The 24,725-nt window shown below is 53.6% G+C and overlaps 1 protein-coding gene across 5 annotated transcripts in view; it reads left to right on the top strand.

The window, feature by feature from the left end:
- KLHL29 (kelch like family member 29) overlaps positions 1-24,725 on the top strand; it is a 311,729-nt gene that overhangs the window by 245,441 nt on the left and 41,563 nt on the right. For all 5 annotated transcript variants that reach the window (XR_009544133.1, XM_060169436.1, XM_060169435.1 and 2 more), the window contains one exon: positions 1,809-2,321. Coding sequence is in view for 4 of the 5 variants with exons in the window: in XM_060169436.1 (XP_060025419.1) it covers positions 1,809-2,321 (513 nt within the window). In the remaining variant the exon portion in view is untranslated. The remainder of the gene's footprint in view (positions 1-1,808; positions 2,322-24,725) is intronic.

The following is a 24,725-nucleotide window of genomic DNA, read 5'->3' as shown; positions in this document are numbered from 1 at the left end:
GTCATACGTCTTCCATATTGTCATCCAAATCATTGATAAAAAATGGTGAGCATATCACTAGAGACCTCCCTTTATGTCTCCTTTATCCCCTGGGCCATTCCCTGGCTCACGAAGCAATCACCTCTGTGGCCCTAGCTCTCTATATGAGAGCTCGCCAGCTGTACTCTGAAGTTCTAATGCATTTTTCCAGGCTCCCTGGCCAGTCCTGCCGAGGACTGAGCTTCAGATGGCCTCATGCCTTGTGCTTAAGACACCGGGCTAGCTCACACTGACGCTGCCTCCCATTCTCCAGGCTTGGGGACGATCCCCCTTAGCAGCCAGTTCTATAATTTTCCTGGCACTGCTTCACTGACATTTGTAGGCCTCTAGTTTGCTCCAGCCTCTCTCATAATCGAAATCAAAACTATTTGTTGCACATCTATTATGTGCCTTGTTCTGTGTGTCATCTCACTGCTCACAGCAACACTACGAAGTTGGCATTATTGTCCCACTGCAGATGAGGAAACTACTCGGGGAAGGCTTTGCCCGAAGTTCACTCAGCTAGTGAGGGCAGACCCGGGACTAACATGCCAAGCCAAGCCTGGCTCTCCACCCCCATGCCGAGTGGCTCCCCCTTTGGACAACTCCTCAGAGACAGTACCCACTGGTGGTTAGGGAGTCACCCCACCATCCTGGCTCCTGCCCTGCCTCGAAACTGTACTTCTGTGAGAGAGCTCCAAGCCCCACCTTCTAGCCTCTGGAGCTGGTGGCCCTGAGTACCCCTTGCTTCCCACTCTCCTTCCTCGGACTATGCCGCCACTCCGGGCGTCATGACAACCAAGGTGGCCTTCAGAAGACAGAGTCCTAGACCCAGACTTATTCATCAGAGGTGACCCAGATTGACCTTCCCGGTCACAGCATCTTCCAGCTTCACTCACAAGCCCACTCGGGTCACCTCCATGGCAGCTGAGCTCAGAGGGCCCTGCTCTGCCTCATCTGGACACAGCAGGCTTTGCATCTTAAACTGGGGCCTCAGGAGGTGTGACTGACCCCTTTGTTCAGCCAAAATGGACTTCCCTTGTTTCCCCCACGGCTAGCCATGCAGAGGTTGCTTAGGACAAACCCTGGCCCCCCAGCAAGGCCGTGAGAGCAGCTCCTGCCAGCCGCCCCCACTGCCCCCACCCCTGGCTCTCCCTTCCTGCGCCACAGAACCTTTGCAGGGCTCCAGGCTCTGGCCCTCTCCTTTTGCCCAGCAAACGCCTACTATCTTCACAATCCAGATTTCTCCCCACCTTTCTCAGACAGTGATTCTCCAGAAAGGAAGGAAAAACACCCACATCTATGGAACATGTAACGCATGCCAGACATTCTGCTAATTTGGGGAGTTTTTGTCAAATACATCTTCATCATTCAGTTCTTCCCGGGAGACCTATGAGGTGGGTGTTGCTAGTTCCATTTGACAGAAAGAAAGAATGAGTCTCAGAGATGAAAAGCGACCTGCCTAGGGCTCTTAGGTAGTAAGTGGCAGAGCTAAGATGTGAATCCAGGTCTCTTGGAAGGTCTCTACTTTCTCCTCTCTACTTTGCTGCTTCTCAGCCTCTCCCTGGCAGGCTATGGTCCCCCCTCTGAGACCCCAAAGCCATGTTTATCTATTCCTAAAGCACTTATTTTGTGCCACTGTAACCACGGATTCTTAGTCCGTGAGCTCCCGGACACAGGCCTCTTGTTCACCTCTGTGACGCCGGCACTCGGCCCAGGGCCGGGGGCAGTCGGTGTTTGTTGAGTGAAGATGTAACTGGCGGGTGACATTTCTTCCATCTCCCTTGCAGGCACAGGGCCGTGGGTGACCACAGTGGCCGCCGGAAGCCAGTCTGCCCTGATCGCACACTCCTACGGAGTGGCCCAGCCTCCCACCTTCAGCCCGGCTGTGAACGTCCAGGCACCGGTCATTGGGGTGACCCCTTCACTGCCTCCCCACGTGGGGCCCCAGCTCCCGCTGATGCCAGGCCACTACTCACTCCCACAGCCGCCCTCTCAGCCACTGAGCAGCGTGGTGGTCAACATGCCCGCCCAGGCCCTGTACGCCAGCCCGCAGCCCCTGGCTGTTTCCACGCTGCCCGGCGTCGGGCAGGTGGCCCGCCCAGGACCCACCACTGTGGGCAATGGCCACATGGCAGGGCCCCTGCTGCCTCCACCGCCGCCGGCCCAGCCGTCTGCCACTCTCCCCAGCGGTGCCCCTACCACCAATGGGCCCCCCACGTCAGACTCGGCCCACGGGCTGCAGATGCTACGGACCATTGGCGTGGGGAAGTATGAGTTCACCGATCCCGGGCACCCCAAAGGTAAGTCCTGCTGCCCACACGCTCCTGTGTGCCCGCATCTGTGCTTCCCTGTATGGTCACTACCACAGCGCGGACAGGAGTCTGGTTCCTGGCTTCCGTGCTCCCCAGCAGTCTCTCATGGTTTCAATCCAGGCTCCCTGCCAAAGGCAGCCTGGCCTCAGCCCAAGGAGGCAGAGGGGAAGGTGGAGGGCAGGACAAGGAAGGCGGGGAAATGTGAGTGCGTAGGAAGCGGAGGGGAGGGGAGAGCCTGCAAAGTCCAGGGCCTTCCGCCTTCAGCCCGAGCCCTGGGCCATTCTCCCCTCCGACCCAAGGCCAGGCCACGTGCAGAATGAGCAGGCATCCTCTGCTCCTCTGAGGGCTCCCTTAGAACAGTCCCTTTGGGGGCCTTCTCCATTTCCACTAACGAGGACAGTCAGAACATGAGCTGTCTGTGTTCCCCGTCCCCACTCCGGAAAACATCTACTGCCATGCCGTGGGGTGAGAGCAGCTCAGGGGCATGAGGTAAGGCCCAGGAGCCACGCCCAGACCATCCTGAGCCAGCTGAATGTTGGTTCTGTGAGGTCCCATGGGTGGCTCTATGAGGCCCCAAGAAAGAGCACCTCTTGCCTTGGCCTTCGTTTAACCCCCCTTCCCCGAGCCCAGGGCAGTTTTCATTCAGGGGAGCTCCAAGGCAGATCCTCGAGAACAGAGCCAGGGGAAGGAGGACACCAGGATGTGGTTTTAGGTTGGGCGCCGGCCGGAGGGTCAGTACAAAGGGCTCCAGCACACCAGCCTCACTCCTGACAACTGTCTGAGGGATCTGGCCAGCTGGGATGAGGAAGGGAGTAGGAGGCTGAGGCTGGTGGGGCTATCTGCCCCAGGCTTGTCTATCCCCTCCAGGTCCGGTCAGCCGGGCCTCTCCTCCCGCTGAATGGAGAGGGGGGCCAGTGAGCCCTGGATCTGGGTGCGGGCAAGAGGGTACTTAACAGGTGGTCTGCCCTGCTGGGCATCCAGGCCTCCTTTGAAAGGGGAGTAGATGGTCTAGGAGGTGTGGATCTCAGGCATGACTTCTCAGCCTCCCTACTTACAACCACTTGAGATGGCAGAGTTGGGGGGTGGGGACACCTGCAAAGCAGAGTCTTAGCAGAGCAAGGACTCCAGCCAGCCACGCTCGTCCAGCCTGCTCTCTATCTTTATCCCTTCGAGCAACTTCCAGGCCTTGTCAAGCGTCCCAACACCACCAAAGCCATGTCTAGATCTCTGATGGGTTTAATTCCCAATCTGATTGTGCCCCTGACTGCCTTTGTTTGGGAAATCAACACTAGTTTTAAATGACAAAATTATAGAAAATTACATCTACATTTTGGTAAACTCTTGCTTTAAGATCTTTTTTTTAAAAAAAAATTGACTAAATTGACTTTTGTTTGTTTGTTTGAATTGTTTTGGTTAAGCTCCGTCCCCCTTTAAACAAAAACTCACTCCCAGTTTATATGCCGCCAACTCTGACACACTGGGCACTAGGTGTCCCGGCTGCTCCTAAGGCTGTGCCAAAGCCTGAGGCACTGGGTGGGCTTCCCTCTCCCCACCCCATCCCACTGCCGCATCCCAGGGGGCCTCCTGGGACTGAGCAAAGGTCTTGCTTACTTGTCAATGTCAGGCATGCACCTAGGAAAAGGTGTTGTTCTGTGTAAAAAGGTAACTGGCCCAGCCGGGGCTGCTCCCTGGTTTAGGGCTTAGCACGGAGCTGGGATCCACCTCCTGGAAGCTGCCAGGCGTCGGCACATCTGATCGCTGTTAAGCATCTGAGTCCCTATGATCAAGAAGATGTAGGTGGTAGAGGCAGGTCCCTGCTGCGCCCCTGTTGGTGCTGGGCCTGCAGGCCCTTACAGAGCCACACCTGTAACATCATCAGACGGCGTGAACCATCCTCTATCGCGGGCCTGAGCCCACACACAGGAGGGGAGTAAAGAGGGGGCCGCTGGTGGGGTGTGCTCTTCCAGCCCCTATGGTGTATATTCAGCACCAGATGAGGGCCGGGGATGGTGTGGGCCTAGAAAGTGTTCACAGCCCCGCCTTCCGGTGACCTAGCTAGATTCCCCCAGCTCCAGCCGGTGACCCAGTGACCCACCCATCATGATGATTTTCATAGGTTTCCAGTGAGCTGGTTGTTTCCCCAGAAATTACATTGAACTTGCTTCTCTACTTATGGCCCTCATCGGCTGATTTATCCCCTTATATTTGCGGTGAAGAAAGACAATGAAGCATGCACACACAAATGCCTCCCAACTCAAGCCTGGGTGGGTTTTGTCTTTTTTTTTTTTTTTTTTAGGTAATTTCTCCTTTCATTTCTAATCTTAAAAGCCTTTATTGCTAAAGCTATAATTTGTCTGTCAGATCTAATGTCAAACAACTGCATATTTTTTTAAATAAGAAACCTGAATTTTGAAACCAAACCTTTGAAACTTGCTATGTGAGATTCATCTTCCTGACAAGACCACGTGGGTTTGGATTTGGGTCACTTTTAATTTTGCCCCTAGGGATTTTACATCTCCGAAGCCCAATTGATTTCACACTCGGAAATGACAGGCAGCTGGCTCCGAGGGGGAACCTGGAGGCCCTGCGTGACAGCATCAACACTAGTCAGAAATCTACTTAAGAAAAAAAAAAAAAAAGAACTTTCCTTTTCTCCTGTTCTCTGTTTGAAAGCTTGCCCAGCATTATAATAAGATCCACCATAGAACTCCTTGAGATCTAGCTCATTAAAGTCCCGTGATTTTTCGTACTATTGTTTGACATGACAACCTGGCCTCTCGCGGGGCTGAGTAATTATGAAGAGATCCCCTCCATGAAGAAAAGGTCTAGCCAGCCAGAAGGATGGGGCCACTGGTATTTTTAGACTTCATTAGTGCCCTGATTTTAAACTTCACATTTTGTTTCTTGTAATTATCTTCCCATCGACTGAGCTGAAATTTCAGTTGGGGCTCTGTTAGTCTGCCTTACCAAGAAAGGGCGCTGGGGCTTTCATTTAAAACTTAACCAGTTGAAAAATAAAGGTGATGTGGAAATGCTTTTTGATTTGCAATAGGTCAAGCAATTGTCTCTCACCTTTGACTAGAGAAGCCGGGCTTGCATGCAGCTCACTGTAATGAGTGTTATTTCAATGCAATGAGCACACACAGATTTTTCTTAAGAAACTTAAAAGATAAACCTTTCTTTCTCCAAGAACAGTTTGGGGGTGGGAGAAATCTGTAGGATTTCTTTTCTTTTTTTTTTTTTTTAGATTATATATTGAAAGCTGATTAAAATAGATTTTATGTGTACAAAGTGATAAGAGGGGAACAAAGATTTAGTTCCACTTGAATCCTGTTATAAAATACCTGAGCCGTTGGTCTTGTTGCGTCGGAACCCCTGAGCTAATCCACGGGCGGAGCTGGTGGCCAGCATCAGACCTCGTGAGCCGTCGAAGTCCAGTGTCACTGCACTGGTACCACATGAGCCCAGCTGTGGGTCACAGCAGAGGTGCAGGCTGTTGATGTCATTCTTTCTAGCCCCTACCTTCTTCCACAAAGGATTTTTGGTGGCCAGGAGGGTGGCCAGAGACCCTCTAAAGCCCCAGACACTAGGCCTAGTGGTGAGCTGCAGAAAGGCTATTATATTTTCACCTGCATGTCAGGGAGAGAGAAGCCAGGATGCACCTGCTCCCTCTTGCTTCTGGACCGAAAAGCAAAGTCCAAGTTGACCAGAAGTGAAGAGGCTTGTCTCTTTTGACTTTAGATTTCACAGGCCCAGGGTGAGGGACCACGAGGATTCTCAGGGCTGGGGAGTCATGTGGTGGGGTGTGTGTAGCCCCTCCCAGTGGGTTTTGCATTTCCTCCTATCCCACCCTTGCCCCTGGACCTCCACCCTGCGGAACTCTGTCTGTCCTCATGCCACCTTCTGCTTGGACAGCAGCTGCCCTGGCCTCCACGAGTGGCAAAGACAAGATCTGGTAAAGATACTTTGAGACAGAGTGAACAGCTGTGTGACTGGGGCAAGTCTTCTGACCTCTCTGAGCCTTCCTTTCATCATCTTGAAAATGTGATGACAGTACCACCATCATCGGGCCTCGAGGAGGATTGAATGAGATCGTGGGCTTGACCGTACATGACACTATACCCACTTGACATCAAAACAGTTACTCCCGCCGACACAAGCCCCAGGTCCGGGGAGCTCAGCAGAGAGAGAAGCTGGTGAAGGGGCAGAAAGCAGGGGCCTCTCCCCAGTGCAGAGGGGATGGAAGAAGCCCAAGTTTGTTCACAGGGCTGGCAGCCACTGGTCAAGCTGCTTAATGGGAATGCCAGGTCCCTGTCCCTAAAAGGGAGTGGGATGAGTCACCTTCCTGGCTGGGGGATGCAGGACTGCTCCCCCCAGCCCCGGCAACCAGCACAGATCTCACCTCTCCCTGCGCCGGCCTCTGATGTGCCAGGGCACACTGCTCCCTCAGTAAACATTCTAGAAGAAGCTGGGGATGCATGATAACGCTGTTTGCCCACACGTGGTTAGCCCAGAGACACAAAATGTCCAAACCGAAATCATCTTGCCACAGAGCTGCTCTCCCTGTGTCTCTGTCTCAGAAATGACACCATGAATCCAGGCAGGAGTCCGGAGTCAAAGCCTGTGGTTGTCCTCGTGCCCGTATGCAGGGAGTCTGGAAACGCCTTTGCTTCTGCCTCCTCTGGACGGTCCTCTCCCTTCCAACCCCCACCCCACGCCTCCTTTCAGGCCGCCATCACTCCAAGCCTGCATCACCAGACCCACAGTACAGCCCCTCCCATCCAGAGTCCATGCTGCAGCCAGAGTGGTCTTTCCAAAACACAGGTTCGGTCCTGTCACTCCCTGGTGAATGACTCCAACAGCCCCACCGCTCTCAGGACAGAACCCAGCCCTTGACATGGTGCTTCAGGATCCGGCTCCTGCCTGCCCCCCCGCTTCGGCTCTCACCCTTCTGCTTGCAGGCTGCCCTGTAGCCACTCCACGGCCTGGGTTCTCTCCTGTGCAGCTGTGCTCTGGCCGAGCGTCTGCAATACAGTTTGCCTGGCCCATTCTCCCACCTAGACTGCGAGCCCCTGGGTTGCGGGCAGGCACAGGCTCCATCCCATTCCACCCCCAGTATCCAAGCCAGTGCCTGGCACTAAAGGATGCTCCAGAGGAGTTCGGGGATGAAGGCACAGAGCACTGGGCTGGGAATTATCCAGCGAGGTTCCCTGACTTCTCTCCAGCCACCTCCTCCCTTTGTGTGGTGAAAGCAGGTTAGTACTTGAGGGTCCGGGCATATAGGAAAGTCCGTGGGAGACTTCCCTCTGCAGCTTCATGGTCACTCCCCCCATACCTGTCCCACGCTTCTGGGAACAGAAGTCCATCTATTTCAAAGTTCCTCCTGTAGCCAAGCACCTCCACCAAAATACTTACCCCTGAGCACATGGGATCTAAAACTCTGCTTCAGTTTCCTCATCTATATCAAGGGGATAACAATAGAATCTGCTTCTTACTGTTGTGAGGATTAAGCGAGTTATTTGACATAAAGCCCTTAGAAGAATGCCTAGTACTTTGTAATTACTATAAAGGTATTTGCTATGATTATTTTCATTCCTGGTACCAGAACCATCTTTCAGTTGTCCATGGCCCTTTAGGGGCCCAGGGTAATGTGAAAAAGCCAAAAACCACTTTGCCTTCCAGAGTCTTAGGATGTTGCGCTAACATCATGATGTTCGAAGTACCTAGTTCCCGGAGGTCCACTGTGTACAAAAGAAAATTGCCTCCTCTCATCACATCATTTTACAATCCTCCACCATCACAATCACAAGCAGAAGGAACCAGCCCACTGCTGGGAACTTCCCCCTAATTCCAGGAGCTATTTGTCTTGGGAGGGCTCCTCCTAACTACCCAAAGGGGCTCTCAGCATCCTTTGACGTTCAGTTTGATATTGGGGTGCCAAGGATATCGCAGGGGTCCTCCTCCATGGCCATATCAATAGATGGGACAAATAGAATTATGTCACTCATGCAGACCTACCAACCAAGGCTGCAGGTGAAGAGGGGGTTAGGAGCATGTGGCTGGAAGCATGGACAGTGGCCAGGAGCCCGGGTTCTGCACCAGAATGCTTGGGTAGAATTGAAACTCCACTACCCACTAACCCAGTGAACTTGGCTAGAAACCTGGTATCGCTAAGCCTCTAAGTTATCTGTAACGTAGAGATAATAATAGCGCCGTCTTTTTAGATGTGCTGTAAGGATTTCATAATGTATGTAAAGTCTTAACACAGTGCCTGACACACAGTGTGCTCACAATAACGTTAGCTGTTGTTATTACTCCCATTCCTGTAAATTCTAAAGAATCCTGGATCCTGGGGTTTTGGGGCGTGGGGGATACTGTCTGAAGCCCCTTTGGCTCGGAATCTCTGTTATTTTTAAAGCAGCATTGTTCAAAATAATCTCCCAGATCTGGCTGACATAACACTCAACACAGATCTGGAACCAAACCCCCAGTCCCACCATCACCCTAACTTTCCCCTTTCCAGCCCCCAAGCCAACACACACGCTCTCCCCCAGGAAGTAGGTGTCTCGGAGCCTATGGAATTTGAAAGTCCGTCTACACGAGGTCTCCCCTCCTCGCGTGGATGGTACCTGCCTTGGAAGGCCCTCCTTCCCTTCACAGGGCTCTGTCCTCGAGGGGTTTGTTAATCATTAATTGGAGGGTTGTCCAGGGCTTAACAGTTTTGTTAACAGATCATTTGACAGTGAATGAACCAGGCAAGCGGAAAGATGCAGCAAAGCGGCTAGACCACCCAGAGATCGTGTCATGCCTGGAGCAGGAAGTGGCCCGTGAGCCCCAGCCTGTGTATGTCCCTCTCCGGACCCCACTGCTCAGCAGGGCACAGGCAGAGCGAGGCTCCCTGGGCCCTCTCCTCACTGAGCTGGGAGTGGCACATGGGCTTTCAGCCCCAAAGCTCCGCTGAGCAACTTCCAGGTCAGAAATCCCACTCCGGCCCTAACTATCTGACAGGCAGGGCCAGAGGAGTCCAGATGCCGACGGCAATGAGGGGGCTCTTCAAATGGGAGCAAAGGGAGGGAGCATTTCCTTTCCAGAGGTTTCAGGAAATGGTGCTGACCCACAGTAGCAAGCCAGTTGCCCTGGTCCCAAGCCCTGTCTTCTCTCAGGAGTGGTGGCCCAAGCAGACACCAGCAGGGATGACCACTAGGTTCTAGACCACTGACAGTCAGAAGCCACTGACAGGCTTGAGCCATGTTAGCGCCCTCCGTGCTGCACCACCAGGCATTTATTGAGCAAGTGATGTGTTGTATTAGGCACCTACTGTGTGCAGAGTCCATACTTGGCTTCTCCCAGGCGAAAGATGTGAGGCAGGGCTTCCCTGGTGGCGCAGTGGTTGAGAGTCCGCCTGCCGATGCAGGGGACGCGGGTTCGTGCCCCGGTGCGGGAAGATCCCACAGGCCGCGGAGCGGCTGGGCCCGTGAGCCATGGCCGCTGAGCCTGCGCGTCCGGAGCCTGTGCTCCGCAGCGGGAGGGGCCGCAACAGTGAGAGGCCCGCGTACCGCAAAAACAAAAAAAAGATGTGAGGCAGTGTGCCCGCTGCATGCCCCGTACAGGTCTCAGCTCCTACTGAAGTGAGGCCCTGTGGTGACGCCCACGGTGCGCCAGACACCGCGCCGAGCGCTGGGAGGGACGGAGGTCTCCCTGGAGGAGCCCGAACTCCACTTGAGGGGGCCGTTGGGGGTGGGGGCAGTAATAAGAGCTAAGGGGCTGGAAAAGAGAGGCCAGTGTGGACAGGGCCTCTAGAGGCAGTTAGAATGATGCAGAGGAGACAAGCAGAAGGCAGGTAGTACTGCAAATGCCAGAGCTTAGGAAGGATGTTTGAGATAAGTGCCAGGGACCCAGACTTGTGACTTCTCTACCATAGAGTTACACGCACACGCTTCTACTCAAATGGTTCTTGGGGCTCGTCCTGATCGGAGACAGGTTCAGCTTGTGGTTTATACTGATTTATGCCTGTGAAGTCCATTCTCTGAACCCTTGACACATAAAGTCGAGACAGCCTGGGCTTTCCTCGGGCTGCCTGGCTCTTCTCTTTAGCCCCCCCACACCCCGTCAGTGATGGCGCTATAAGGACCCGGGATCTTGGGCGAGAGTCCATTTCCTCAGTGCCCAAGGCCATTCTGGTCTTACAAGGTGAAGACCCCTTGGTCTTCAGGGGCTTTCATCTGGGAAGGAAGCGCTTGGGGGCCATTAACCCCCAACTGGGGAATCGGTGCACACCCAGGGTCCAGGAAGTCTTGGTAAACCTTTCTCTCTCCTATCGTAACGGACATTAATGGTGAGTTTCCTGTTGCCTGATCACTATTCAAAGAGCCAGCATGTGCCTTCTTGCTAGGAAAGTCATGTCCCGTTTTCGAGGCTGGGGATGAGTTTCAAGAGAAGGAGAGCTGGGCAGGTGTGACGCATCTGCTCCCGTCCCTGAGTGACGGGGAGGTAACAGTACACCAAACCATGACACCGTGGCACAAACCTGACTCAGACCATTCGGTTGAAAGTGCATTCCATCCAGGAGCACACTTACTATTCTAAAAATGTAAAAGGTAAAAATAATACAAGCACAGTAGGTAAGGAACACAGAGCATTGTGTAAATTGCTTGACGAAAACAATGGCCAAAAGGTTGCCATCTACTGAAATTGTTGTCATTGCCTTTTTTCTTAGTGTACCTCTCTTTAAAAATATACATCTTAGAGGGAAGCCCAAGCATTTCCGGTGCAGCACCAAGAAAACGTTCTTCACCTTCCAGGTCTCCCTGCAGCCTTTTGGATGACCAAGCACAGCGCCGTGAACTGTCTGGTTTTGCCCACTGGCCTCTCAATGCCTTTTCGTCCCTTCTCCCAAGAGACCTCTCAGTGTTGCATTGGCTCAGTGTCTCAGACCCAGGTCTACACACGTCCCAGGCAAATACATATTAGTTTTTTACCACCTTCTGCAGGACCAATTTCACGGGCTATATATTACTCAGCTCAGGCTGCCGTAACAGAATCCTGCAGACTGGGTGGCTTAAACAACAGAAATTAATTTTCTCACAGTTCTGAAAGGTGAAAGTCAAAGATCAGGGCGCCAGCAGGTTAGTTTCTGGTGAGGCCTCTCTCCTTGGCTTGTAGATGGCTGTCTTCTCACTGTGTACACATGTGGCATTTCCTGTGTGCGTGGGCTCCTGGAATCTCTTCTTATAAGGTCGTAATGGATGAGTCCCATCCCTATGCCCTCATTTAACCTTAATTACCTCCTTAAAGGCCCTATGTCTAAATACAGTCACATTGAGGATGAGGCTTTCAACATAGCAATTTGGGCATGGGGGACACAATTCATTCTGTAACAGGCTATGTGTCAGTCTTGTTGGCAAATGGAAACGGTAGCCCCTTACCACAGCACAGTTACTAGATAGTTACAATGTAACTATGGATATTTTCAATGGTTTATAGTTATCTGAACCTTTTCATAAACTTACTATCATCGTTTTTACCAGTTTAACTTCAAGCTGCTCACCTATTCCCTGTTAAGTGAGCACTGTCCCTATTTTCCATTGTTAGAATCATCCACATTTGGGGTTAACTTTTTAATTCCGTAGAACCTTCATGCTGGGAGGGATCTCAGAGCCATCTAGTGGAAGCAGGAATCTGCCCTCCACCACTGGGGACTAAGCAGCGGCCACCCACAGCTAGATGGTTTATCCTGTTAAATGATCAAGAGCTGTCTTCCTGTAACTTCCATGGTCCTGCCCTCTGGGGCCCTCAGAGCAAGGCTGGCCCCTGTTCTACATGATAGCCCTTCAGATTTGTGATGGTGGCAGAATTTCCTTTTCTACAAATATCTCCAGTGACCTCAACAGTTCATCTTATGGGTCCTTCGGTCCTGTACCACGCTGGCGTCCTCCCTGGTCATGCTCCAGTTTGCCAAAGGGCCTCTTAAAGGGACACCAGGTGACACGGGACAGTCACCCCCTTGGTCCTGAGCATCACACTGCAGAGAGTCTAACCTTTCTGTAACGATCATGACTTATTTGTATAAAACACACACTCATACACACACAGGCACACACACACTCCAACTTCCAAATTAAGAGAAAAGAAAAAAATCTCACAAAAGTCCTACTGTCCACTCCACTGGTCCTTTGGGGTCTCCTCCCTCCTCTTTCTCATCAGGCTCGGGATTGTTGGTCATTCCTCTGAACCCCCTTCATTCCTGCACCCTTGTGCCCCCAGTCTTGGCCATAGCAGCAAGTTAACCTTTCCACCAAGTTTTCAAACTTACTTCCTTTGGTGCCTAGGTGTTAAATGTATCTCAGCCCAGCCCGCCGCAGCCCCACCTCCCAGCTGTGCTCTCCCAACAACTCCATACCCTCCCTTCCACCCGTCCCCTCCCTCCTCCACCACGATAGTGAATTTCAGAGTAGGCCATTACCTTAAAGCTCATTTAGAGACTGGCCCCCCTCAGGTTACAAGTGGGGAAACTGAGGTTCAGAGGTGTCACTGAGATATCGCAAGAAACTGCCTCTAGCAAATTCCCTGTGAAACCTCCCCCAACCCCTAGGATCATCTGCTGCTAGGAGTTCTTCTTCCTAGAAGCTTCTCTCTCCCTGCAGACTGAACACCACATAGAGACAGGCCCAGTGAGCACTGTCCCATCCCTATGCCCTCATTTAACCTTAATTACCTCCTTAAAGGCCCTATCTCTAAATACAGTCACATTGAGGATGAGGCTTTCAACATAGCAATTTGGGCATGGGGGACACACTTGGCTGCACTTGGCCTGATCACCATGCCTCTCCAGGACCTGCCCAGGGGACACACACTGCCAGGCCACTGTGATCAAAGCGGCACGGGCCACAGGAACGCTGTGCTCACCGGCAGCTCCACCAGGCCTGAATGGGAGGAAGAGAAGGAACAAGACACCCACACACTTAAAGGGGGACCATGTCATAATAGCACCACAGGGGCAAGGCCCATGTTGGCCCTGGGAGTGACGGGGAGGAGACGCTGTCCACCAAGGAGGGGGAAGGATGACAGGGGGAAACTCTGTAACTCGGGCTCCGGGCCCTCACCCCATCACCCCCGTGGCTGGGGGCTTGTCCTGGAAATGCCTGCTTAGTGCTCCCCTGAGCAGAGTCCCACCCTCCAGGTCTCTACAAATATTAGGTGGTTTTGGTTTTTGTTTTTGAACTTGGGGGCTTTCAAAACTGCTGATACACTGTGGTTATTTCAGTAAGTTGAGACCCATTTAAAGAGCCCAGCTCCTTCCTAGAAGCATGAACGCCTTTAGCGGTCAGCCACGCTTGTCCATTAGGGGCCAGAGCACCTTCGAGGACCAACACAGTGGCCCAGTTCACATGCCCAGGATGCCTTGCACTTGCTCAAACCCCAGAACCTGTTGCCAAGGACCTCACAGGTCCCTAAGTTGAGGAACTTAGGAGTCTGAAGGCTCCTGGACCATCTGGCCATTTGAACAGGCAGCTTTCAGAAATTCTCATTGATCCAAAAATAATTCCTATATTTTCGGTCTTTCTTCTATATGGAGACATTCATTACCTTCTTCGACTAACCAACAGTTACGTATGAGGCACGGTTTCTTTGGTGTGGGCAGTGACTCCAGACTTCCTAACTTAATGTCATTCGTCCCGGAAGGCAGGGGATGAGTAGACTTGTGGCCTCCCCCTGGGTGTCTGCAGTCATGCCACCAACCCGGGCTGTAAGGCCGGCCCTGCTGCCTGGTCTCAGCCATTCCAGGGGGGCTGGCGGGCAACGCTGGTAGATGCCGCCTTCCAGAAGGGCACAGAGTGGGGAGTGGATGTTTCATTTTCATCATCTATTCACTCTGTATTTATGTAATCCTTGCAGCTGTCCTGGGAGGCAGATTCATAGGTGGAAAGTCAAGGCCTGGGTATATAATCAAGGCCCAAGGATAAGTGGTAGAACGGGAAGGGAGTCATATCAAACCTGCGTGCCTCTGATGCCCACCCCTCTCCACCGCACCACAGCTTGAAGCCTCCGGTTGCAGCCTATATTGTCACTAGGCATGTTTGGGCTAAGGATGGGCAAATCCCACAGTGGCTGTCTTATGTCCCCGAGAGTCATGCATCTGGTATTTCTCAATATAAAGTGATGATTCTTGGGTTCTCTCCTCATCCCCAAAAGTGTCCTGTGGATGGATGGGTGACTGGATGGCTGGACCTAATTCCCAAAGTTAATTACGGGGCACATCGGGCCCTTTCAGGAAGCCGAAGACAGGGCATTCACTGGCCACCACAGAAGCCGCTGGAGCTTCAGAGTAAAGCAGATCGCTTCCTGTCGCTACATCTCCCACACGTTATACAAAGTATTACCAGCGCAATAAAGTTAATGGAGCCCGTCATCCTACGAAAGAGCCAATTCCGTGCAAAGATGATACATCCTTGAAGTTAATGAGGTCTATTAATTGAGCTTATGCCCTTTTAAATGAACGAAAGTTTTGAAGTCCACCAAACAGCAGCACATCCATTTAGAAGTAGTTACTGACGCCTCATATGTCGGTCACCAGTGGACAAGGAGCCACCAGGGTAGAGCTCTGGGAACTGGCTTCCCACTGACATCTAGCACAGCCTTCCCCTCCTTGGGAGCTCAACAGATGCGTCTGACCGACCATTCTTGCCTGAATCACCCCAATACAGCCACCGGGACTGGACAACGTATGGTACATAGCTCAAGGGAGAAAGTGATCGAACTGAACCGTGGGTCTCTGGAAGAGCATCCGCCCTGGCCCACAGCTTTTAGACCCTTTAGACCCAGCCCAGGATTAGTGTGGAGAGCTGCACAGAGCACAGGTAGAGGGCCACCCCTTCAGAAACAGCCACTGCACAGGTGCGTCTTGGGCTGGGTGGTCCTTGGGCTCAGGGGAGGTGAGCAGACACCATTCCCAGGAAGTACAGACCTGTAACTGGCTGAGCAGAAAGACAAGTTCTGGCTCAGACCGAACGGGGCCCGTCACGCCTTGGCCCCTGGGCCCCTGAATACTTACCGGCGCTCTGCCTGATTTCAGTCTCCTCCCCAGCTAGCACCGCTCACAGTTGCTGCAGAGCACAAAGTGATACTTGTTGTGCCCACAGAACATCTGCTGAAGGCAAAACTTGTGTTTATAGCTCTTCACTTCAAAAGACTGGCCGTGTTATAAAAAGAAAGGGACCATCTGTCCCTCTCCTGGACCCCGGTGCCTCTTGGAAAAGATTTCTATGCAAGAAGGCAGTGAGAAGTCAACACTGACTTCAGGGAACTATTTTGAGGCCAGGAAAGAATGGTGCCTCCCCTCCGAGGGTAAGTCGAGGCGGCAGATGAGAGCTGGCTTTGTGGAGGCCAGGAGATGGAGGGCGCCACAGGAAGGAGGCGGGCAGCGGCCCCGCCGGGGCTGCCCGGATGCTCTGGCTGTGCCGAGGGCCGGCTGGGAGGACAGAGAGGTGTGAGGGCAGAAGGGGAAGGGCCGAGAGGCCCTGGGGCCCCAGGAGGAGGCAAGAAAAAGTCAACACCGGTTTGCTGCTGTGCAAAACCAGAAGTCATCCGTCTGCATCCATCCACCCCGGCTTGTCCAGCCTTTCTTAACCAAAAAGCCCTTTAGGACAGCATCCATTTCTGCATCTTGGGGACCACCTTAGGCTCAATGATTCCCTCCCAGTGGCTGGTAATTGAGGCGTTCTTACAGGGCGCACGGGGGTCCGATCTGTCTGTGAGGCCTGCTGGGCGTTTGTCTGCCTTAAGCTCTTGGGCACCCACATGGAAAAGTCACAGGAGAGGCCGGGTGGGCGCTGCGGTGGAGCTAGGTGAGTACCAGGTGGGGCTGCAGAGGAGGGGTTCCCCGGCCACACTCTACCAGGCTGGGCCCCCACTAACCAAAACTCCCCAACGAGGCTCTTCCCTCCTGGTCTACATGCTGGAAATTTCAGCTCATTGGTTCTGGAACAGTCCTGCTCCTTCTTCCTCCCTCCTCCCCACCCCAGGAAAAAGTTGGTTTCTACCAGATTCCAAGCAGATTCCAGAAAGCCTTGGTCTGTGAACCTCCAGCTTGAGGCTTATTTTGTTTCAAATCAAAACCTGCTTTCCTTCTTAGCTTCTGTCCATGGGGTGGACATGGGGGAAAGGAGCTGGAGGTCAGAAGTGGGGTCCTCTGAGGACACCCCTTGTTCCCTTCCTGCTTGTCTCTGACAGGGCACCCCCGCCCCCGCCAGCTCATCCAGGGTGAATGAATTGAGAGCTTCCGCCTCCGTCCTGGGGAAGGTTCTCATGCAAGTTCTTAAATGCACTGAATTCCCCCCACTTGGGTGCAGGCATTTAGATTCCAAGGACGAAGGCGGCTCCTGGAATAGCATATTCAAGGCTCCCAGAATCCTAAAAGGTCACACTCCTTTTATTCTTGCCTCTTATCTTTTCTTTTCTTTTTTGTTCTTACTGATTTCTTTGGGCACATAAGAAAACACAGTAGGCAAAGCCTGCTACTTCCATTGAAATAAAATATTCTGCAGTCAAACCACACACCATAAAGAAATAATTGCAGTCTGTATATATTGCTAATGGACATCTCTCAGCAATTCTCTGTCTCATAAGCTTTAAACACAGACATTAGTATAAATATGCAGAAATCCCCACTCGAGCAAATTACCCTGCATTTCTGAACAGAAGGAAGATTAACCATGTGCTGATATCTTTGAAGGAGCTCAGCAGAGGCGGAAAAATGCACTGGCCCTCTCTGGGAGCGAGCTGGGGACTCTGTGGGGTCTCGAGGACACTGCTGCAGGCCTGGCTGCAGCTCCTTTTCCCCAGAGCCCAGGCTCCCCTGGAGCACTGAGGAGGGGACGGGCTCCACACTGGCCGGATCAGCTCACCTGAGCTGCTTGGTCACCTGGGTGTCCTGCTTCTGGAGGCTTCCAGGCTCTGGCAGGTGCAGAAGCCAAGAGGCTGAAGATGCATTTTTTTCCCTGGCCTCTCAGCTGCCAGACAAAAGCCCTCAGGGATCATCAGGCCTCTGAGGTAAAAGGCCCAGGAGGAGCCTGGGGAGGTTTGTAGAGGTGGCATCACCATTGGAACCAGGGCCCACAGATCTCCCTTCCTCTGGCCTTCACACTTGGCCTCTCCTCCCCTCCCCCCTCCTCCCTCCCCTCCCCTGCTCACTCCCGCGAGGGTCCCACAATCCCCGACAAAGGCCAGCACGGGGATAAGGGTCTCTGTCTTCCAGGGCTCAACAGCCTGTGCCACCAGAGCCGAACCCCAGCCTCAGCTTCGAGGGTCTGTGAGGAAGGCCTCTCCCTTTCAGAAATCACCCCTCACTCCTGGTCACCAGGGAAGATGCCCCATCAGCACAAGTTGCTAAGTCTGGGGGTGACAGGGTCTGACCCCCACTGACGGCTGATGTGGGGGTGGGGGGTGTCCTCAGCCCAGGCCACATGTCCTCTCTACAGATAGAGGCTAGGGACTTGGCTTTGCCTGGGCTGACAGCAGGGGAGGTGGGCCAGGTGGGAGGCCCACCTCAGGAACTGTGGGCCAGCCTTGCTGTGGGATGTAGGAGGTGAATTATGAGCTAGTCAGGAATCACCGCGGAGCCAGGGGAGCCTGGTGTGCAGAGGTCTTCTGGTTATTTATTTTGTGTTCGCCTGCCTTTCCCACCGCAGAACTGAACGCGGGCGGAGAGGAACATTTACAATCTGAGGCCGAGGATAGGGAGTTGGGCCTCTCAGAGCTGGAGCCAGAGCCTCATGGCCTCACCTGCGGCAGTAAAGTCTGGACAGGACGGTCGGAGGGCCTGGGAGCAAGGCTGTCCTCAGCCTCAGGCCTCCCATGAGGCTGGGGTTCCTACAACCCCCGAGCCTTCAAGTCAGAACTCTGAGGCACCAGCCTCAGCCAGAAACAGAGGAGCTCAGGACCATCAGATCCTCTCCTCAGTTAACCCCGGCACGCGCAGACTTCACTCGCCCGGCTCACCAGCGAGCATCTTGATGGTCTATTTTCATGTCTGTCTTCCCCACTCGACTGTGAGTGACTTTAGATTTAGCAACTTTATGTGAAATGTTTAAAGATTCCCTTTTCTCAAGACCCTTGCCTGCCACCTACCAGAAAACTGTCACAATAACTAAAGACATCTATGATGATGCTAGGTGAATGGCGCCCCCTGGAGGTGTGCCGTGTGCAACGTGAGCAGCCTGTTAGGAACTTATAGATGGTATTACCTCCCGTCACCCTTAGAAGGTGCTCTTCTGGGCATATTACTCCTGTTGACGCGTTTAACTCTTACAGCAACCTCTGAAGTGGGTGCTATTATGACTTACTTACAGATGAGGAAAGCTGGGCTCAGAAACATGAACTTCCCCATGTTTACCCAACTGCTCAGGGGCAGAGCTGGGATGGAAATCCAGACTGTCTGGCCCCAGAGCCTTGCCCTTTGCCCCATATGCACTGTTATATCCTCGGCACCTAATTCTGGATCTGGCCACGAGGATGCCCAGCGTGTGTTTTCTGGAACAACACAGAAGGGGCCTGGCTTCCAGCCTAGTCCAGCCTCCCCCGCCCTCCCCCGACCCCCGCACTGAATCTCTGCCTCCCCATGTGAGAAATGAGGAGCTGGATGCAGAGTCTCAGAGGTTCAGGGACACGGAGACCCGACGGTAGCTGAGGCAGGTTGCCACGCAGCCAGGCCCAAGGAGGTGCCCAGACGTGGGCCCAAGCTGTGCTCAGGGCTGGGGAGCCCAAAACCTCCAGGAGGACTTCAGGCCTGTCGGCCGTTCTTCACCAGGGCCTTTCAACCTCAGCCCACCCGACCCTCCACACCCAGGCCCTCCTGCCCACCCCATCAGCCTCAGTGTGGTCTGTTTACCTCCCCCGCTCTGCTCTGTCACCCATCGGTCAGGGCTCCCTGGGTGGCCATGCGGCCTCCTCCTCTCCCCCTGGCCCCAGGCCTGCCCCCTCACTGCTACTCTCCACTCCACAGTTAGAGCATCTCTAAAGTGCCCGTCTGAGCAGGCCCTGCCCTAGTCAAAACCCTTCGGTGGTCCTCACTTCTCACTAAGCTCCCTCCCCCGTCACTGGAGGCTGCTGCCCTCCAGCCACCCCAGGTGTGGCTCTGGTCAGCCCCAGCTCCTGCCACCTGCTGCCTCAGGCAGCACTGGCCCCATCTCTCCGGATTCATGCTGGGGCCTCCACCCCAGCTGAGGCAGCTCATCCTCCTTGGGGAAAGTCAGGTGTGATCTCAGCAGGGTTTCCCAGCAACCATCCCCAGAACCCCTGTGGCTGCCAAACAGAAACCAGAGGGCCCTCCTGAGGAACTGTAGAAAACAGTATGTATGTGCCTGCCCGAGAGTTCCCAGGAGGGCAGAGGATTCCAGGAAAGTGGAGCATTCCATCCCAACAAGAGCTGGTTCCTGCAGCGGAAAAGGGGAGAGGATCTCAAGTTACTGTCCCCCAGCCCTCAACCCTTGAGGCTCCAGCCCCCTGGGAATCCAGCTCCTCCCCCGGGGGCAGGTAGCACTAGGGCTGGAATGAGAGCTGCTGGTTGATCGGGGCATCCAGCCAGCCTCTGCCCTTGTCAGTCAAGAGGAAGGAGAGAAGCCCAAGCTCCGAATGTTCTATACATCCAGGAGACGCCCCTGAGAAGTCTTCACCTGTACGGATGCACCTGCACACGTGTGCAAGGCCTCCGACCGCGTTCATCAGAGGGCCAGTCCTCCACCCTGCCAGGCTCTAATTGTGGCTGGGCTTGGAGTCCTCCTGGCACTGGAGCAGGGGGAGAGGGGAACATGGGTGTATAATCCCCATCCCAGGACTAGGTCATTTATCTGGAAGGATGTGGTCTTCCCCATCTGGGAGTAGAGACCCCACACACACACTGACCTTTGGCCTGGAAGGATCTCCGAAGAAACAACCTCCCCAGCAGGCTAGGAAGAAGGGCAGAGAGACGATGAGTCCGTGCAGCTTGAGGCTCAGAAAAGCCATTTGCTGGGAGCTCTGGGACCAGCTGCAGCCAAAAGCATGAGTGAGGATGCCTGTCGGCCCGGCTGCGCTGCCCAGCCCTCAAGAGCCCGCTGAACCACACCAGCCCTTGAGAAGGAGGGACAGAGAGGTCAGCAAAATCCTCTAGGATCTGTGCTCCGTGGGGGCAGGGCTATGGGTCTGTTTCCTTCATTGCTGTATCCCCAGTGCCTGGAACATGGTAGGGGCTCAATAAATATTGGTTGAATGTACGAGTGAATAGAATGAGTGAAGGAATGAACGACTGTAGCTGAAAGTGATCGATTATGCTCACAGTACTGAAGCATAAACCTTACCGCAGTGCTGTGGACACAGGGTGGGAATCTGGGGGGACGGGACAGCTTGAGTAAAGGCATTGAGGTGGCTCCAGTCAGGGTGTCTTTTAAGGCAGAAGTCATCCTGAAGAAAGTTGTCCTTTTTCAGTCACCTTCTATGATTTTATATAACTTAATTCAAATGTTCTGCCCTTTGTCACACTTTCTCTTGTCCACTTCGGCAGGGTTTAACCTTATTACCTCATTATGGCCCACTGCCCATAGGTAACTCACTCTCTGAGGGAACCTTGCCTCGTGCAGGACCACGTCACGCTTCTGGGCAACGAGCAGAGTTTCTCCTGAGGGGTAGTTGTGCTCTCAGGGGCTTTGGCCGTGTAGGCCTTGGCCATTTCTAGGGTTACCTGGGGGTAGTGCAGCTTCTGGTCTGTGGCCATTGAGTTCACCAGCACCACCTGGGGCCCCGGCCCCTCCCAATGGGTCCATTCTGCCTTCCTTCCCTTCCTGAAGGTCTGAGGTCCCCTCACCACCTCAAGTCCAGAGCCCAGGCCCCCAGCTGACTCCAGATCCAAGGCCTGGGCTTCGCCTTGGCCCCTCCCATCCCACCCCAGGGGCCCCTAGCAAGGATCTTGCCCAGCAGGCCCGCCAGCCAGCCCTCCAGCTCGCCTCCCCAGCCAGCTCTACCCAGCCTCCGTCATCCACATTCCCCCCCTTTGGCTACAGCACGACCGTTCATGGTGCTCCTTGGACCCTGAGCCTCACCTTCCCAAATGACCCCTAAATCTCTCTAGGCCCCTGGGCAGGCCCTGCCCTGCCCTGCCCTGAGAGAGCAGCTAGGGCAAGCAGGAAACAGCAAACTATAGCACCTTAAAATTATAAATGCGGGGCTGCGAATTAAGCAGAGTTTGATTCAAATCTTGCTTCTGCCACTCAGTGGCCAGGGACTCTCTCTGAACCCTATTTTTCTCATCTGTGAAATGGGGACCTTCAGCCATAGAGTTGCTGGGAGAATAAAAAGCGATAATGTAATCCGTGCATCTCAGCGGGGTAGCAGGAAGCATGCACGCTGGGGGCTTTTCAAAGCGCGGGTGCTTCCTCCCCTCCCCTCAACGAGATGAAGCCGATGGGGGCGGGGTGGCCATTGGGTATATATGACTTAAGGAATCAGCAAGATGGCTGAGGGCGGCAGATGCAAAGTGCCTCTAGACCCAGTAACTGACACGTGGTAAACAACCCAGAAAGGCGCTAGCTTTGGGTTTTAAGGTTGGGTTCCTACTCCTCGCCGGCCGTGAAGCCCAGCACAACACCCAGACCTAGCCGGTCGCTCTGACTGGGGTACAGGCACCCGCGCGCGGACTTGGGCGCGCCGCCTCCGGGAGAGAGGAGGACCCACCCCCAGTGACGTAGCCGGGCCCGCCCCCCGCATGTGCCTCCGGGGAGGGAGGGACCACGGGAGGTTCCCGGGCTCGCGGGGCGGTCGCGCGTCTGCAAACGCCTATTTGCATATGCGCAGGCTGGATATTTATAACTTCTCTTTAGCGAGTTCCAAATTATTGATGTCTTCAAGTGACTTTAATCGGAGGCTTCTTTTCTTCAAATGGGCTTTTGATTTCCGGAGTGATATTATACATGGCTGTAAGCTATTGACTGAGCGATCGCCGTTGTGTTCTCAATGTGCTGATGCTGAAAATCTGCGATATAAATAAACTTCCTCTGGTAGAATCATTATAAAGCACAAGCAGCAGAAATTTATGGAAAGAACAGATTAAATGCTTAGACTTAAATTCTTCAGTGTGCTGCTTGCCCTAAACTGCTGTGTCTGGAGTTTGGGCTGCTGATTCAGGTGGAAAAAATCAAACGGACACATCGCTTGTCGGTGCATTTTTACTATGATCTATAGTGTTGCCAAAAGAGAAAGCTCAAAAGCTGCCATTGATAATCCTGGTTAAAACTTGGAGCATAAATTATTAAGACCTGTAGTTTCTTTTCGGAGTGGTTGGGGATTGGGGCGTGCGGCACAGTAAAGAAATATAACATCAATATGTGCTTATACATTGTAATGTGGGACATTTTTATGCCCATAATAAAACATTCCACCTACAACTATGTTTATGAAAGCAACAGATAGGAGATCCATAATGCCACTTAATAGAGTTAATCACCTCCCATCGGAATGGTTTAAAAGGCTTTTTATTGCATGTTGAAAAGCTCTGACCATAATTAATTCTCCACACACTGTCAGGTGCCAATCAGAGGGCTGGAGACAGCGAAGGGAATGTTCTAGCACACTGGTGCTGGGAGGGTTCTCAGAAGTGGGTCCAGTTGTCTGAACTTCAGGTGTTTAAATTGATAATCTAGCCTCTGTGTTAAACTGGGCTCTGGCTGGGGCTTGAAGTTCTAGATTTTAAGCTCTGGGCTCTAGATGTAAATTCTCAGTTTGCTCTAGGTCCTGGGCTCCGGACCGGTTCTACCCTCTTAACTCTAGACCCTGGATGACCCACGCTGGGTCCCTGGGACCTGAGTGAGATGATCCCACAGCACATCTGTACTGAGAGAGCCAAGAGAAGGGAACAGATGCTTCCTAACAGTCCTGGTTTAGTTGGCTGTCAGCTTGGTGGATCAGGTTGTCCACAGAAATTTGTGCTGTTTGCCCTCCCTTCACCTCTGACCATTCCAGCCAGTTTTCAACAGAGAGGAGGGAAGCCATGGCTGGCCTGCCCTAGGGTCAGCGTATGGGTGAAGGCTGGTCCCTCAAGACAACAGTCTGCCATGGAACAGACCCAGTCTCATTGGCCAGGCCCACAGCCAACCAGCCACGAAGGCTCCAGAGCTAATCTCTCCCCATTTCCTCCAAAGGAGATGGCTTTATCTCCTCTGACCCTTATCACACAGTCACTGAGTGACTGGAACCACAGGGAATCTCCCTAACAGCCCAGAAAAGCTGAGGAGGTGAAGGATTAGCCCGAAATAATTAAAGAACAAAATCGCCCTTTACAAGCTCAGTTCCAGCCAGCAAGAGTGAAGCAGGCAGCAGGGAGACAGTGCTCTCCGATGGGGGCGGCGGCGGCATAGGGGGTCTCTCAGGTGCCCAGGCAGCAACTCCGCAGAGGCTGGGAGCTGAGCTGAAGCCAGCTGGTACTCTAGCAGAGATTTTTCCGAGTGTGAAAGCTCTTTTTTCTCTTGGATAGTTGGACCACCAAGAACTAAGAGTGGCCCCTGAGGGCAGCAAGTGGAGGGTGGATGAGCAGGAAGGCTGAGCTCTGTCTCCCAACACGGCCTGGCAGACTTCTCTTCGCTGGACTGACCTCCCAGGGCACATAAGAGCTTGGTGGGTAGGTTGTCACCAGAGGCTCAGAGGCTTTCGTCCTCGCTGGGGAGGTCGTCGTAAGAGCTCTGTGTTAGACAGAATCATACCTGAATGGACTTCTGGCACCCCACTGGAACACCAGTCACTGGGTTTCCGTCACGGCCTGGAAGGATTGACACCCCTCTGCCACCTCCCTACCACCAGCACCACCCGAAGTGAGAACTGTGCTCAGGTGAATTGGCCTTTCAGCTCGGAGGCTTTTCCTGACCCGGGCTGTGCACTGGGTCCATGAGGGGCACTGTCTACAGCTGCCCTCCCAGAGGTGGGCACCCTCCTGGGGACAGGCCACACCTCCCCCATCCCAAGTCATGCACAAGTCACAAGGACGACTGGGAAGATCGTCAGGCAGGGGTGCTGTAGGGGAAAGGCTCATTTGTGCCCTCAGCCAACAAAATGTAGTGAGTGCCTACCATGCATCACAAACAGAACGCTCTGCCCTCACAGAGCTCACATTCTGCCTCCCCAAAGCCTCCCAAATGGCCATGGCCTCCACCCCCTGGATTCAGCAGCGAGAGAAATTAGAAATTGGATGTGACCTTTCCAGAGCCGTGCGTAGCAGGCTGAGCTGGGAACCCAGAGCGCCGGGGCCTGGTTCTCTGGTGGGTCTAAAGGCTCACATCCCAGGCCCCCTTGGGGAACTCCCTCTACCCCAGGCAGCCACTGGCGGAGCGTGCCCAGCTTAGGGAGGACACCCTGACGAGTGCTGAGCCTGCAGGA

The sequence above is a fragment of the Lagenorhynchus albirostris genome, chromosome 13 (genome assembly GCF_949774975.1).
Source record: "Lagenorhynchus albirostris chromosome 13, mLagAlb1.1, whole genome shotgun sequence".
In the NCBI taxonomy this organism is placed as follows: Eukaryota; Metazoa; Chordata; class Mammalia; order Artiodactyla; family Delphinidae; genus Lagenorhynchus; species Lagenorhynchus albirostris.
This window is presented reverse-complemented; position numbering and strand designations above follow the sequence as displayed.